The sequence below is a fragment of the Cebus imitator genome, unplaced genomic scaffold (assembly GCF_001604975.1).
Source record: "Cebus imitator isolate Cc_AM_T3 unplaced genomic scaffold, Cebus_imitator-1.0 Scaffold280, whole genome shotgun sequence".
In the NCBI taxonomy this organism is placed as follows: Eukaryota; Metazoa; Chordata; class Mammalia; order Primates; family Cebidae; genus Cebus; species Cebus imitator.
This window is the reverse complement of record NW_016107595.1, coordinates 3,215,289-3,231,714: the sequence shown is the minus strand read 5'-3', so window position 1 is coordinate 3,231,714 and position 16,426 is coordinate 3,215,289. Positions and strand designations below refer to the sequence as shown.

The window sequence follows — 16,426 nt, the reverse complement described above, 5'->3', positions numbered from 1 at the left end:
AAAAAAAAAAAAAAATAAAACAGGCTCACACCTGTAATCTCAGCACTTTGGGAGGCTGAGGCAGATGGATCATGAGGTCAAGAGTTCGAGACCAGCCTGGCCAAGATGGTGAAACCCCACCTCTACTTAAATTATAAAAATTAGCTGGGTGAGGTGGCAGGTGCCTGTAATCCCAGCTACCTGGGAGGCTGAGGCAGGAGAATCGCTTGAACCTGGGAGGTGGAGGTTGCAGTGAGCCGAGATCGCACCATTGCCCTCCAGCCTGGGCAACAAGAGCAAGTCTGCACCTCAAAAAACAAAAAAGAAAGAAAAGAAACACAGGCATGGTGGTGTGCACCTGTAGTCCCAGCTACTGGGGAGACTGAGGTAGGAGGATCACTTGAACCCTGGAGTTCAAGTGAGGTGCAGTGAGCTGTGGTAATGCCACCGGACTGCAACCTGGGCAACACAGCAAGACCCTGTTTCAAAAATAATTAAATACATGAATAAATGGGGGGCAGGAAAGGACGTGAAAATTGACAAAGCAATGGAAGCAAAAATGAACCAAAGTATAAGAGAAAGGTGGATGTAAAAATGTATACAAATAATTTCTTTCATATATGAAGAGCTCTTAAAAATCAATGAGATCAACAAGTTAGCAGAAAACTGGGCAGAGATGAAATTGACAGTTCGCAGGGAAAGAAATGCATCCCAACAGCCTGTCAACATATACACGGTTGGGCCAGGCACCGTGGCTCACACCTGTAACCCCATGATTTTGGGATTCGGAGGCGGGCAGATCACTTAAGGTCAGGAGTTCGAGAGCAGCCTGGTCAACATGGTGAAACCCCATCTCTGCTAAAAATACAAAAAAAAAAAAAATTAGCTGGGCATGGTGTGCACCTGTAATTCCAGCTACTCAGTAGGCTGAGGCAGGTGAATCGCTTGAACCTGGGAGGCGGAGGTTGCAGTGGGCCAAGATCGCACCACTGCACTGCAGCCTGGGTGACACAGTGAGACTCCGTCTCAAACAAACAAAAAAACAATTGGTTATTCTCATCCTTAAAAGCATGCCAATTAAGATAACCATGAGATACTATTTTTCCCCACTTAGTTGCACAAAGAACAAAAGTCTGAGAATGTGCAGAGCTGGCAAGGGTGGCAGAAAACAAGCATTCTCACGCGGTGATGGGAAGTAAGAACTGGCTGGGCTGACATTTCCCAACTTAGATAAAAAGATGAAGTCCGGGCACGGCGTTTCATGCCTGTAATCCCAGCACTTAGGGAAGCTGAGGCAGGTGGATCACCTGAGGTCAGCAGTTCGAGACCAGCCTGGCCAGCATGGTGAAACCCCGTCTCTACTAATAATATAAAAATTAGTTGGTCACGGTGGCAGATGCCTGTAATCCCAGCTACTCAGGGGGCTGAGGCGGGAGAATCGCTTGAACCTGGGAAAGAGAGGTTGAAGTGAGCCGAGATTGCGCCCTTGCACTCCAGCCTGGGCGACAAAAGCAAAATTGTCTCCAAAAAAATAAAAATAAAAATAAAAATAAAAATAAAAATAAAAAAAATAAAAAGATGAATCCAGGCTGGGCACAATGGCTTATGCATATAATCCCAGCACTTTGAGAGGCTGAGGCAGGCAGCTCACTTGAGCCCAGGAGTTCAAGACCAGCCTGGGCAACATGGCAAAACCTCATCTCTACAAAAAATACAAAAATTAGCTGAGTATGTTGGTGCATGCCTATAGTCCCAGCTACTCGGGAGGCTGAGGCAGGAGGATCACTTGAGCCCAGGAGGTGGAGGCTGTGATGAGCCATGATTGTGCCACTGCACCCCAGCCTGGGCAACAGAGAACCAGTGAGCAAAAGTGACAGGGAGGAACAGGAGCCAGGCGGGGGCGGGGCACGCACAGCATACCTGTGCCCTTCTTGCAGACATAGGGTAGATTGTAGTTGCAGGGGACATCATTCCAGTGCCCGCTTTCATGCGCCACCATCACCACGCAGTCCTCACCACCCGCGAAGAAATTGTCTGGCTGGTTCTCTCGCCAGTTCTCAAATTGCTGCAGGAATAGGGGGCAGGGAGTTTGTTATGTATACAATTTCTCTTTTTGGTGCCGCAAAGAAAAATTAGTCCTGGGTGGGACAAAGAGTCTCTCAGCAAAGCAATTCTTTTTTTTTGTTTTTGAGATGGAGCGTTGCACTGTCACCCAGGCTGGAGTGCAGTGGCGCAATCTCGGGTCACTGCAATCTCTGACTCCTGGGTTCAAGCAATTCTCCTGCCTCAGGCTCCCGAGAAGCTGGGACTACAGGCGTGCGCCAACATGACCAGCTAATTCTTTTGTATTTTTAGTAGGACGGGGTTTCACCATGTTGGCCAGCATGGTCTGGATCTCCTGACCTCATGATCCACCCACCCCAGCCTCCCAAAGTGCTGGGATTACAGGCGTGAGCCACCGCGCCCCGCCCAAAGCAATTCTTTTTACTTTCTGCAAAAGGGTACCCCCGTTAGCAATGTAGCCATGAGAGTACACTGTCAGGAGACCTCTGTCCCAGCCCAGGTTCTGGAACTTCCTGCTGTGGGACTGCCCTGGCCAGACCCCTCAAACTCACAGGGACTCAGTGTTCCCATCTCTACAATGGCCACTGTCCTGCCCATCAGAGGGGGGCCGCCACTGTGCTCCAGGTCGCCACTCCTCTGGCTGGCAGGCTGCAGCATCCCCCTCCCTGGGTCTCCTTCATCCTGTCTCACCCACCCCACCTGGTTCATTTTCAACATGAATCAGTGTTGGATAAATGATGGGACAAGGCTAGGCGCCGTGGCTCATGCCTGTAATCCCAGCACTTTGGGAGGCCGAAGTGGGTGGATAACCCAAGGTCAGGGGTTCGAAACCTGCTTGGCCAACATGGTAAAACCCTGTCTCCACTAAAAAATAAAAAAAAAAAATTAGCCAGGCGTGGTAGTGGGCACTTAGAATCTTAGCTATGTGGGAGGCTGAGGCAGGAGAATTGCTTGAACCCAGCAGGCGGAGGTTGTAGTGACCTCCAGATCACTCTATTGCATTCCAGCCTGGGTGACAAGACTCCATCTCAAAAAAAAATAAATAAATAAATAAATAAATAAATAAATAAATGGTGAATTATCAGATCTCATGAGACTACAGACAAAAAAAAAAAAAAAGATAAATGGTGGGAAATGGTGATCTCAGCCTGAAGTCCAGGAGGACTTCCCCGAGGAGGCATTGTGAAAGTTAAAGAATCAAAGACTGTAAGGATTCAAGTCCAGGTGCAGTGGCTCACATCTGCAATCCCAGTGCTTTGAGAGCCAAAGTGGGCAGATCACCTGAGGCCAGGAGTTCAGGACCGGCTTGGACAACGTGGTGAAACCTTGTCTCTAATAAAAATACAAAAATTAGCTGGGCATGATGGTGCGTGCCTGTAGTCCCAACCTACTCAGGAGGCTGAAACATGAGAATCACTTGAGCCTGGGAGGCAGAGGTTGCAGTGAGCTGGGCTGCACCACTGCACTCCAGCCTGGGTGATGGAGTGAGACTCTGTCTCAAAAGAAAAAAAAAAAAGATAATAAGGGTTCAGAGAGGGAACAGCATTCCTAGCAAAGGGAACTACCCGTGTAAAGGCTCAGAGTCAGGACTGAGCTTGTTCTGTTTGAGGAACAGACTGACGCCCATGGGGCTGGAGCCGCTTGATAGAACCAGGGTATGCGCAGAGCGTGGAGGGGGACTAGCTCTTGCCTTGGAGGAAAGGACGTGACATTTTAGATATTGTGGCAAAATATATATAGCACACAATTCCTGATTTTAACCATTTTTAAGTGTGTAGTTTTTTATTTTCATTTTTTTGAGACACAGTCTCACTCCATTACCCAGGCTGGGGTGCAGTGGTGTGATCTTGGCTCACTGAAAGCTCCGCCTCCCGGGTTCAAGAGGTGGTGTGCAGTTTCATGCGTTAATTACATTCACAATGTTTCGTAACCACCGCCATTATCTCCAGAACTTTCTCATCACGACACACCAAAATTCTGTACCCACTGAGGACTAGTGACGCCCCCTTCTCCTGGCCCCTAGCCCCTGGCAAACACAAATCTGCCTAGTCTGAACTCTTCATGAAAAAAACAAAAATCGTACAACAGGTGGCCTTTTATGCTTGGCTCGTTCCACATTTTATTTATTATTTGATTTGATTTGATTTTTGAGCCGGAGTCTCGCTCTGTCTCAATTTTTGCATTTTTTGTAGAGATGGGGTTTCGTCAGGTTGCCCAGGGTGGTCTCGAACTCCAGGGCTCAAGCGATCCACCCACCTTAGCCTCCCAAAGTGCTGGGATTACAGGCATGAACCATGGCGCCTGGCCAAGTTCTCCTTTACGACTGAACAATATTCCGTTGCATGGATGGACCACATTTTGTCTCTTCATTCATCTGTTGATGGCGATTTTGGCTGTTTCCACCTTGGCTACTGTGAATAGTGAGGCTGTGAACATTCGTGTACACGGTTGTTTTTTTTTTTTGTTTTTTTGTTTTTTGTTTTTGAGACAGGGTCTTGCTCTGTCACCCAGGCTGGAGTGCAGTGATGCAATCATAGCTCACTGGAGCCTTGACCTCCTGGGCTCCAGTGATCCTTCTGCTTTGGCCTCCTCAAAGTGCTGGGATTTACAGGCATGAGCCACCACACCCCGCCTCTTTTTCTTAGTATAATTTTTTTTTTTTTTTTGAGACGGAGTCTCACTCTGTTGCCCAGGCTGGAGCGCAGTGGTGAGATCTCAGCTCACTGCAACCTCTGCCTCCTGGGTTTAAGCAATTCTCCTGCCTCAGCCTCCTGAGTAGCTGAGATTATAGGTACACGCCACCACGCCCAGCTAATTTTTGTATTTTTAGTAGAGATGGGGTTTCGTAACGTTGGCCAGGCTGGTCTCGAACTCCTGACCTCAGGTGATCCACCCGCCTTGACCAACCAAAGTGCTAAAATTACAGGCGTGAGCCACTGTGGCTGGCCTCTTTGTGCAAATTTTAGGGGTAGAAGTGAAATTTTGTTATATGCATATATTATCGAGTGGCAGAGTCTTGGCTTTTAGTGTATCCATGACCCAAATAACGTACATTCTTGAGCCAGTTTGAATCTCTGTTTTCAGTTCTTCTGGGTATGTATCTAGAAGTAGAATCGCTGGGTCATATGGAAACTCTATGTTAAACTTTTTATTTTTATTTGTATATTTTTAGAGACGAGGGTCTTGCTGTGTTGCCCAGGCTGGATTCCAATTCCTAGGCTTAAGCGATCCTCCCGCCTCAGCTTCCTGAGTAGCTGAGACCACAGGCGCGTACCACTGCGCCCAGCTTCTATGTTTAACTGTGTGAGGAACTGCCAGATTTTTATACAACGGGAGGAGGGGAATTTTTATCTTGAGAACAATGAAGAGTCTGGGAGGGCGTGAAGCAGGGAAGATGCTGAGCTGACACGTTTTCAGAGACAGGGTCTCGCTCTGTCACGCAGGCTTCAGTGCAGTGACGTGATCACAGCTCACTGCAGCCTTGAACTCCTGGGCTCAAGTGATTCTCCTCACTCAGTCTCCTAAAGTGCTGGGATTACAAGCATGGGCTACCATGCCTGGCCTAGAAACAATAATTTTTTGTTGGTTTTTGAGACAGAGTCTTGCTCTATCACCAGGCTGGAGTGCAATGGCGTGATCTTGGCTCACTGCAACCTCCGCCTCCTGGGTTCAAGCGATTCTCCTGCCTCAGCCTCCCGACTAGCTGGGATTGTAGGTGTGTGCCACCACACCCCGCTAATTTTTTGCATTTTAAGTAGAGTTTAGTTGTGTTGGCCAGGGTGGTCTCGATTTCCTGACCTCATGATCCACTTGCCTCAGCTTCCCAAAGTGCTGGGATTACAGGTGTGAGCCATGGCACCTGGCAATTTTTTTTGAGACAGGGTCTTGTTCTATTACCCAGGTTGGAATATTTGAGAAACCATGGCTTGGGGACCAGGCAGAGTGAGTAAGAGGGGGGCGTCAGGCCCTAGTCTCAGGTTTACAGCCTCTGCGGCTGGGTGGGTGTGGTCTGTTTACCTGGGCTGGGGAAGTCAGGGGTGAGGGTTTAGGTTTCACTTGATGCTCCTTTGCCAACTCCAGCATCTTAGAGCTACTGGAGACCTTTGATGCCCACTTGTGATAACTTTGCACAAAAGGGTAAACTGAGGCCAGGGGGCAGGGCCGATGTGGCTCAGCAGCCTAGGCCCCCAGCCCCCGCCACTCACCAGCCCGGTGTTATCCGTCCACTGGAAATCCCTCTCCACGATCCTGTCATTCAGGCCAATCCACGTGTTTTCGTGCCCAAAGCCTGCAGGGTCAGGGGTTGTGGGTCTGAGTGTCTACCCACGCCTCTCTGGCCCAGGGTGCGGCTGCAGGTGAGGTGGGGTAGGGTGTGGGGGGAAAGAATTCCTGGCCTTCCCCAGCCTGGAGGTGGGCTGGGTGGGGGGAAAGATCTAGAAGGTGGGAATGAAGGGGGAAGAGGAGGGGACAGGGATGGAGGAGGACCCAGAGCCCCTCCCTCAGCCTCTCTATGGGCTGGGGGCGGGGTGAGGTGTGTATGGGAAGGGAAGACTCAGCCCCTTCCCCAGCCCGTAGTGGGCTGCAGGTTGAGGCAGGGAGAGGAGACAGAAGGTTTATAGAGGTGAGGGAGTACACAGAGGCCCCCCCAGCCTCTGTAAGAGCTGGAGAAGGAAAGTGGGAAAGGAGGAGGGAAAGGAGGGGGAGGAGGGGGAGGAGAAAGGAGGAGGAGCGAAACGGAAGAGGGGCAGGTGTGGGAAGAGGGATGGGGAGGAGGGAGGAAGAATGGAAGGGAGGAGGGGAGGAGCAGGAGGGAGAGGGGGAGAAATGGGAGGAGGATGGGGAGGAGGGGAGGGAGGATGGGGAGGAGGCGGGAGGAGGAAGATGGGTGGAAGGAAGAGGGAAGGAGCTGGAGGGAGGAGGAAGGGAAGGGGAAGAGAAAGGAAGAGAAATGAATGGAGGGAGGAGGGGAGGAGTTGCAGGGAGGAGGGAGAGGAGTGGGAGGGAGGATGGGGAGGAGAAAGGAGGAGGAGTGGAAGGGAAGAGGAAGAGCAGGAGGGAAGGGGAGGAAGGGGAAGGAGGAGTAGAAGGGGGGAGCAGGAGGGAGGAGAGGACATGGGAGGAGGGGGAGGCAGGATGAGGAGGAGAGGGAGGACGGGGAGGAGAAAGGAAAAGGAAGATGAGTGGAAGGAGGAGGGGGAAGAAGAGGGGGAGGAGGAGGGGGAGGAGTGGGAGGAAGGTTGGGGAGGTAGGAGGGAGAGGAAGGAGGGGGACGGTGGGGCAGGAAGCCTTCTCCCAGCCTCCGTGTAAGCGGGATGCGCATCCCCACCCCACCCTCCACAGGCGGGGACCCTGGCTACCCTCTTTTAGGGAGGTGAGGCACAGGAAGAACTGGAATTGGGCCCAGGCTATGCCAGGATTTGTGGCCAGGAGAAGCAGGAATAAAGCCAGGCACTGTCCCATCTCTGCAGAAGTGAGAAGTAGAGGACAAGGGACAACAGAGGACACTGGACGGGCAGACAGGCGAGAAGGCGCATGCAGTCGCTCAGGAGGGAGTGGCCGGGTGGGATACGTCAAGGTAAAAGAAACAGACAAACCAGGGCAGGAGGAAACGAAGGCGTCAGTGAGGGATGGGATAGCAGCAACGGGACACACAAAATCAATGGGTGGATGAGCAAAAGGCAGAGGGATAATAAATTAACAAATGGCAGATTATATTAATGCAACACCGTCTCTCTCCTGGGTCTCTGCCAGGCTCATTCCTTATTTCATCCAACACATCACAAGTGCTTCCCCCAACACCCCCCGTCTCCTGGCCCTGTTTTGTTATCAGCATACACAGGACTGGTTGAATTGCAGTACTTATTTACTTAGATATTTACTTGTTTGTCTATATTCTCCCCAAGAAGTGGTCACTCACTGGGGACAGAGCAAAGTCAGCCCTGATCACTGCTGTGCCATGTTAATGTTCCTGGAATGGTGCCTGGCACATAGCAGGTGCTCAGTAAATATTTGGTGAATGAATGAATGACGTGAATGTATGAATTAACAAGGGAATCGACAGATTTCACGAATTAAGAAGCAGTCAGGGCTTGCATGAACAAACACAGCTTTGGAAAGGTGGCCTCCTGAAAACCAGGGGAGGGATACCCTGGCAAAAGGGCTACAAGTGCCACTCCTGCCCACCCTCCAGGCGGGTGGCCCCTGAGCCCCGAGCCCCTACTGTTAATGAAGCTGTGCTCCTCCGGTGAATGGACGCTGGTCAGGTGGCCGGCACGGCGGCGGCAGTCCCTCTCTGCATCTTCCCAGGCCCTCCGGTGAGCAAAATAGCGGTAGCAGTGGCCCTGGAACTTGTGCCAGCCGCGGTCACAGCCCTCAGTGTCTGGGAGATGGGATAGAAGCGTGAGGGGAGAGCTGGCCTTGGCCCAAGGACAACCAGCCATGAGCACAGCCGCCCTGCCGGAGACAGGGCCCAATCCAAGGTCACTGCAGGGTGCGATCACCCCTCTCCGCATGCCTGGCCCCTCCTCCTGAAGCTCTGCTCTCCCCACCCTTTCACCTCCCATATCGACTTCTTCTTCTTTCTTTCTTTTTTTTTTGGACAGGGTATCACTCTGTCACCCAGGCTGGAGTGCAATGGCGCGATCTCGGCTCACTGCTACCTCCGCCTCCCACACTCAAGCAATGCTCCCACCTCAGCCTCCTTAGTAGCCGGGATTCCAGGCGCGCACCACCATGCCCAGCTAATTTTTGTATTTTTAGTAGAGACGGGGTTTCACCATGTTGGTCAGGCTGGTCTCGAACTCCTGGCCTCAAGTGATCCACCTGCCTCGGCCTCCCAAAATGCTGGGATTACAGGCGTGAGACACCACGATGGCCGAATCTTAACTCCTTTTCTTTGTTTCTGGAAGAGATTTAACTGGATGATCATTCCCTGACACCTCCTCTCATTTCAACGCCGAAGGCTCCTTCTCTGATTGTCGGGGCCACACCCTTTGTATGGACATGGGAGCTCAGACTTTTCTCCACAGAAGACATACAAATGGCCAAAAAGCACATGAAAAGATGCTCATTGTCAATGTCAAAACCACAATCAGGTATCACTTCACACCCACTAGGATGGCTATAATTGGTTTTTAAAGGAAAACTAGGCTGGATGTGGTGGCTCATGCCTGTAACCCCAGCATTTTGGGAGGTCAAGGCTGGTGGATCACTTGAGGCCAGGAGTTCAAGACCAGCCTGGCCGCATCTCTACAAAAAATTCAAAAAAAATTTAGTCAGGTGTGGTGGTGGGTGCCTATAGTTCCCAGATACTTGGGAGGTTGAGGCACGAGAATCACTTGAACCGGGAGGTGGAGGTTGTAGTGAGCTGAGATCACACTACTGCACTCCAGCCTGGGCGACAGAGCGAGACTCTGTCTCAAAAAATAAAAATACTGGGCCGGACGCGGTGGCTCACGCCTGTAATCCCAGCACTTTGGGAGGCCAAGGCGGGTGGATCACGAGGTCAAGAGATTGAGACCATCCTGGTCAACATGGTGAAACCCCGTCTCTACTAAAAATACAAAACATTAGCTGGGCATGGTGGCGCGTGCCTGTAATCCCAGCTACTCAGGAGGCTGAGGCAGGAGAATTGCCTGAACCCAGGAGGCGGAGGTTGCGGTGAGCCGAGATTGCGCCATTGCACTCCAGCCTGGGTAACAAGAGCGAAACTCCATCTCCAAAAATAAAAAATAATAAATAAATAAATAAAAATAAAAATAAAAATAAATAAATAAAAATTAGCCAGGCATGGTGACACAAACCTGTAGTTCCAGCTACTGGGTAGGCTGAAACAAGAGGATCGCTTGAGCCCAGGAGTTCAAGGTGACAGTGAACTATGAATGTACCACTGTACTCTCCAACCTGGTCACAAGTGAGAACCTGTGTCAAAAAAAAAAAAGGCCAAGCACAATAGCTCAAGTCTGTAATCCCAGCACTTTGGGAGGCTGAGGCAGGAGGATTGCATGAATCCAGGAGTTTGAGACCAGCCTGGGCAACATGGCAAAATCCCATCTCTACCAAAAAAAAAAAAAAAAAATTAAACCTAGAGTTACCATGTGGCCCAGCAATCTCACTCCTGAGAGTATACACCAAAAAGGAGTAGAGGGGGAAAAAAGAACAGGAAATAGTTATTCAAACAAAGCCACGTACAGGAATATGTTCATAGCAGCACTACTGACCTTAGCCACAGGGGGAAACAACCAAAATATCCATCAAACCATGAATGGATAAACAAAATGTGATATAGTCATACAATGGAATATTACTCAGCCATGAAAAGGAATGAAACACTGGTTCATATTACAACATGGATGAACCTTGAAAACATGCTAAGTGAAAGAAGCCAGACACAAAAGGTACATATTTTGAGATTCCATTATATGAAATGTCTAGAACACGCAAATCCACAGAGACAGAAAGCAGATCAATGATTGTCAGGGACTGAGGGAATGGGAATAAGGAATGACCGCCTAGTGAGCACAGAGTTTCCTTCTGGGGTGTTGAAAAGTTCTGGAACTAGATAGAGTTGATGGTTGTACAACATTGTGATTTTACAGAAGGCCACTGAAATATACACTTTAAAATGATTAATTTGGCTGGGCTCAGTGACTGTAATCCCAGGAGTTTGGGAGGCTGAAGTAGACAGGTTGCTTGAGCTCAGGAGTTCAAGACCAGTCTGGGCAACATGATGAAACCTTGTCTCTATAAAAAATACAAAAACTAGCCAGGCATGGCGGCATGTGCCTAAAGACCCAGCCTACTGGGGAGGCTGAGGTGGAAGGATCACTTGAGCCTGGGAGGCCAAAGCTGCAGTAAGCCAAGGTTGCACCACTGGACTCCAGCCTGGGTGCCAGGGTGAGACCCCGTCTCAAAAAATAAAATAAAATAGGTCAGGCACGATGGTGCATGCCTGTAATTCCAGCCAGGGCTTTGGGAAGCCGAGGTGGGCAGATGACCTGAGGTCAGGAGTTCAAGACCAGTCTGGTCAAAATGGAGAAACCCCGTCTCTGCTAAAACATACAACAATTAACTGGGCTTGGTGATGGATGCCTGTAATCCCAGCTACTCAGGAGGCTGAGGCAGGGAGAATTTCTTGAACCTGGGAGAGGGAGGTTGCAGTGGACCAAGGCATCACCACTGCACTCCAGCCTGCGCAACAGAGTGAGACTTCATCTCAAAAATAAAATAAAATAAAATAAAATAGTTAATTCTATATTACATGCAGTTTGTCTAAAACAATAATTTATCTTGTGTCGGGCTCACAGCCATGGAACTAGAGGCAGGGACCTGGAGTACGTGGGGAAGGCTGTGGCTGGGCACCCAACCTCACTTCTGGTACTATTTCTGGGGTTGCAATAGAAACTCACCTTTCTCGCAAAGGCTGCCCCCATAGCTGGGGAGGCAAAGGCAGACAAAGCCATTGACCTCATCAATACAGGTGCCTCCATTCTCACAGGGGCTGCAGAGGCAGTCATCGATGTCTGGCAGAGAGGGAAAGGGACTGAGTCAAAGGTCAGCCTCTCATTGGCTCTGAGCTCCCATAGGAAACTAGGCAGAAGATGGGATCATGATCCTACCATCCATCCTGGACCTGAGTGCAGCAGTGGCAGTCTGCACAGATGGCCCAATGACTTTGCAGGCAAGGGGGTGGAACCTCACACAATTAACATAAATTAGCATTAATGAGAGCAGATGCCACTGGGGCAGTTGAAAACCAGGATGTGCAGACTGACTCTAGAGAAGTGAAAGTTATACTCTCAAAAACAGGCTTATAGCTTTGCACAGTGGCAGTATCGTAGCCACTGAGGTTTATCCAAGGCACGATTATTGCTAATTGAAAACTTTTCCCAATACCCCACCACGACGGCTTGAAATATAGTCAGCATTGGCAATTTTTGACAGTCTCTACGGAGACTGATTTATAAAAAAAAAAAAAAAAAAGGCTTATAGAATGCTGAAGCTGGAGGCTCTTTTTGGCATTTGCAGACTTACACAGAGTTACAAAGCTGTTTGTGGTAAATCTAGATAGTCACTGAGCTCTTCTTCTACTGGTCCATTTGTGCTTGAGGCATGTATAGCACTGGGCAAATCACTTCCCCTCCTTGAAACTCAGCTTTTTTTTTTTTGAAAATGGTGAAAATAATGGGCTCCTACTCAAGGATGATTGTGAGTAGAGAAGCAATGGAAGAGCTCAATAAATTATATCATTTATATTTATTGCTATAATTCTGTAATCAATCATGTGATTGTGAAGGCTGTGAAGTCAAGATGATACATAGAGCTCAGGAAATTATGCCATTTATATTTGTTGTTGTAATGTCATAAAAAATTGGTAGTATTTCTTGTGTTGGACTTTGAAGCTAGTGCCCAACAGTTCTGGTGGCAGTGCTTATATCTCCCACCCACCCAGGTAAGGGTAGGATCCCCAAGGGGCCTTTGCAGGGAGGAGTCCCAGCCATATCATTCCTTTGTCTTTCCCTCCCCACCTCTGACTTGTAGTAATGGGAGACAGCATACCAGAGATGAAAGCTCAGCTGTTTGATTCAATTGGGTTGGCTAGCTGGGGCTGATTTGGCTGGATGCAAGGAGCAGGTTTGAGAATGGAGCATCTGAAGCCAACTTTTTGTGATCTCTGAATTCTGAGGGCATGGCTGCTAGGTAGAACCCAAGGCTCTGGAGTCAAACAAATCCAGATTCAGATCCTGAGTCTGAGGCACTCACCAATTTCACAGTTCTCCCCAGTGAAGCCCTGATCACAGCTACAGCCATACATGGTGCCATTGGCATTACACGTCCCTCCATGAAGACAAGGGTTGTTCTCACAGGGATCCAAGGGGGCTGCAGGATGGAGGGGGTAGTGTGGGCAAGAGTCAGGCCACAGGTCTTTTGCCTTCTTGGAATCAACACCCCAGGCCCCCAAATCCCTCTAATCAAATCCTCTCTATAGAATCCTCTCTATAACTTCCCCAACGAGGGGTCACCAACTCCCTCTCATATACCCCCTGTCAAGAGGAGTTTAATACTTCCAGAAACTGCCCCAAAGCATCTGTGGGCTTCTCTGCCTATAGCAAAGTCCTTCCTTAGACTGAACTAGAATCGGGCTCCCAGAGACCAGTGCTTCCTGAAGGACCTTGTAGAATGTTTTCTCCTTTATTTATTTATTAATTTTTCTAGACAGAGTCTCACTCTGTTACCCAGGCTGGAGTGCAGTGGCATGATCTTGGCTCACTGCAACCTCCACCTCCGGGGTTCAAACCATTCTCCTGCCCCAGCCTCCCGAGTAGCTGGGATCACAGGCACGCACCACCACACCCGGCTAATTTTTTGCATTTTTAGTTGAGATGGGGTTTCACTGTGTTGGCCTGGTCTCGAACTCCTGACCTTGTGATTTGCCCACCTCAGCCTCCCAAAGTGCTGGGATTAACAGGTGTGAGCCACCATGCCCGGCCAAACACGGGTTTAAGTGTCCTCCCTGACTTATCCCCCCTCCTTTGGGCACACCCTGCTCATCACTGTGCTATTCACAAATTGGGGCACAGGGGTGGGCAGAGGTTCTAGCCTGGGCGACAGAGTGAAAAAGAAAATCCTCATTCTGCCCCAGCCAAACCAGATCCCCTGTCAGGGCAGCATCTGACCATTCCACTGCACAGAGGAATTAAATTGTTTTAAATTAAATTAAATTTGAAAAAAGAGGCCATTGCTGGTGGCTTATGCCTGTAATCCCAGCACTTTGTGAGGCTAAGGCAAGTGGATCACCTGAGCTTAGGAGTTGGAGACCAGCCTGGCCAACATGGGGAAACCCCGTCTCTAATAAAAATACAAAAAAATTAGCTGGGCATGGTGGCGCATGCCTGTAATCCCAGCTACCTGGGAGGCTGAGGCTGGAGAATCTCTTGAACCCAGAAGGCGGAGGTTGTAGTCAGAGAAGATGTCGCCACTGACTCCAGCCTGGGAGCCTGGGTGACAGAGCAAGACTCCATCTCAAAAAAAAGAAAGAAAGAAAGAAAGAAAGGCTTAATTCTTGCACAGGGGCCGTGCTAATCTTCTCTGCATTGTTCTAATTTTAGCATATGTGCTGCTGAAGCGAGCTCTACTTTACTTTTTTTATTAGAACAATCGTTTCTTGTCTGTATCTCTCCCTAGAGCACTGGTGTTCCATATGGCAGCCACATATAGATATTCATGCTTAAATCCATTGAAGTGAAATAAAAGCAAAAATGTCGCCCCTCAGTTGTCCTAGCCACTTTTCGAGTTAACGTCGATAGAGAACACTTCCATCCTGGGAAAGTTCTAGAATGTTGTTCTAGGACGTCAGGTTTCAGAGGACAGGGGATTTGGTTTCACCACAGCGTCCGGAACAGAGCGGGCACTCACTCATGGCTTGCTAACGGAATGCAGGTAGCAGGTGGCCCTCCTGCAGTGGCTGAGGCTTGTCCCTGGGGTAGCCCCATGGATGGCAAAGTGGCTTGTGGATGTCAGGGCCTGTGGCTGGATGGTGGCCCTGCACGTGCGTGCACATGCACAGGGCTGCCAGGCGACGGGACGCATGAGCCCAGCCAGGTGCCCCGCGCTGCTGACACCTGCCCACAGACTGGCGGTGACTCAGTCGCTCGCTGGTACTGCACTTATTTTTGGCTTCATTAGCATTTCTGCCGCAAGCGGTGGGTGGGTAGGCGCCTGGGTCTCCCCGGCACTGCCCGCCAATCTCCATCCTGCTGCCACAGGCTTCATTGTGGAGCCCAGGATCCAGAAAAGTCCAAGACAGACCCACCCTCAGCCCAGCTGCAGCTCCACCCCGTTTCCTTAGTGTTCCTGTGTGGCTGCCCTCCCTCCTCTCTGACTGCCGCGTCTCTATTTCTCTAAGCATTGAGCTTCTTCCCCTCCAATCATCTTTCCAGGGTGGATCCCCACATAGGCTATCTCTTCTCTCCTCACCATCACCTTAAGATTAAATTTTTTTTGAGATGGAGCCTCGCTCTGTCACCCAGGCTGGAGGGTAGTGACGTGATCACAGCTCACTGCAGCCTTGACCTCCCAGGCTCAAGTGATCCTCGCGCCTCAGCATTCCTGAGCAGCTGGGACCACAGGTACACACGATGCCCGGCTAATTTTAAAATTTGTTTTGAAGAGACGGGGTCTCACTATGTTGCCCAGGCTGGTCTCCAACTCCTGGGCTCAAATGATCCTCCCGCCTCAGCCTCCTAAAGTGCTGGAATTACAGGCGTGAGCCATCCCACCCGGCCTCATGTACTTTTTTAGGCCAATGAACTTTTTTAGGCTGTTTCACAGCCAACTGGCTGAGACAGAAGCCCTGTTTTCTGGCCAGGTATGGTGGCTCACACCTGTAATCCCAGCACTTCAGGAGGCTGAGGTGGGTGGATCACTTGAGTCAGGAGCTTGAGACCAACCTGGTTAACATGGTGAAACCCCATCTCTACTAAAAATACAAACATTAGCCGGGCATGGTAGTGCATGCCTATAATCCCAGCTACTCAGGAGGCTGAGGCAGGAGAATCACTCAAATCTGGGAGGCGGAGGAAGTTGCAGTGGGCCGAGATCGTCACTGTACGCCAGTCTGGGCAACAGAGTGAGACTCTGTCTCAAAAAAAAAAAGAAGCTCTGTGTTCAGAAGGCCTGGATTCAAACCCCAGGATTGACACTCCTTAGCTGCGTGGCTGCACAAGGCACTTAACCTCTCTGTGTCTGTCTCCCTCTCTGCAGAGTGAGGATCACACTGGAGCTTTTCCCATAAGCACATTATAAGGATTAACCAGGATAACTCTGGTAAAGTGCTTTGAATAAGCCAAGCACACCAGCAATAACCCGTAAATGTCAGTCTTTATCAAAATAAGCGCCCCTGCCCCTGGGTCGGCCTGCCTCCTGGACATCAAAGAAAAAAAGATTTGCCAGATGCTACATACAGCTCATGTCTGTAGTCCCAAAATTTTGGGAGATCAAGGCGAGAAGATTGCTTGAGCCCCGGAGTTTGACACCAGCCTGGATAACATAGGGAGACCCCATCTCTACACACACCACACACACACACACACACAATTAGCTGGGTGTGGTGGTTGCATGCCTGTAGTCCAAGCTACTGGGGAGGCTGAAGTGGGAGGATAACTTGAACCTGGGTGCATCACTGCACTCCAGCCTGAGCAACAGAGCGAGATCCTGTCTGGAAAAAAAAAAAAAGAAAGAGAGAAAAGAAAATTAAAAAAAAAAAGATCCCAGCCAGGCACGGTGGCTCATGCCTGTAATCCCAACACTTTGGGAGGCCGAGGCGGGTGGATCACAAGGTCAGGAGATCGAGACCATCCTGGCTAACATGGTAAAACCCTGTCTC

The 16,426-nt window shown here is 49.8% G+C and overlaps 1 protein-coding gene and 2 non-coding genes across 3 annotated transcripts in view; 1 reads left to right on the top strand and 2 right to left on the bottom strand.

Annotated features, from left to right (window-relative positions):
• Window positions 1-16,426, bottom strand: part of NCAN (neurocan) — a 36,101-nt gene that overhangs the window by 5,435 nt on the left and 14,240 nt on the right. Inside the window, exons 10-14 of the mRNA XM_017501412.2 lie at window positions 12,805-12,921; window positions 11,451-11,564; window positions 8,264-8,422; window positions 6,249-6,331; window positions 1,900-2,044 (exon numbers count right to left, since the gene is read on the bottom strand). Coding sequence (XP_017356901.1) covers window positions 1,900-2,044; window positions 6,249-6,331; window positions 8,264-8,422; window positions 11,451-11,564; window positions 12,805-12,921 — 618 coding nt within the window. The remainder of the gene's footprint in view (window positions 1-1,899; window positions 2,045-6,248; window positions 6,332-8,263; window positions 8,423-11,450; window positions 11,565-12,804; window positions 12,922-16,426) is intronic.
• LOC119467334 lies at window positions 11,857-11,997 on the top strand. The gene has a single exon (XR_005195874.1). It is a non-coding gene; the product is annotated as a U4 spliceosomal RNA (small nuclear RNA).
• On the bottom strand, window positions 14,068-14,174 carry LOC119467336. The gene has a single exon (XR_005195876.1). It is a non-coding gene; the product is annotated as a U6 spliceosomal RNA (small nuclear RNA).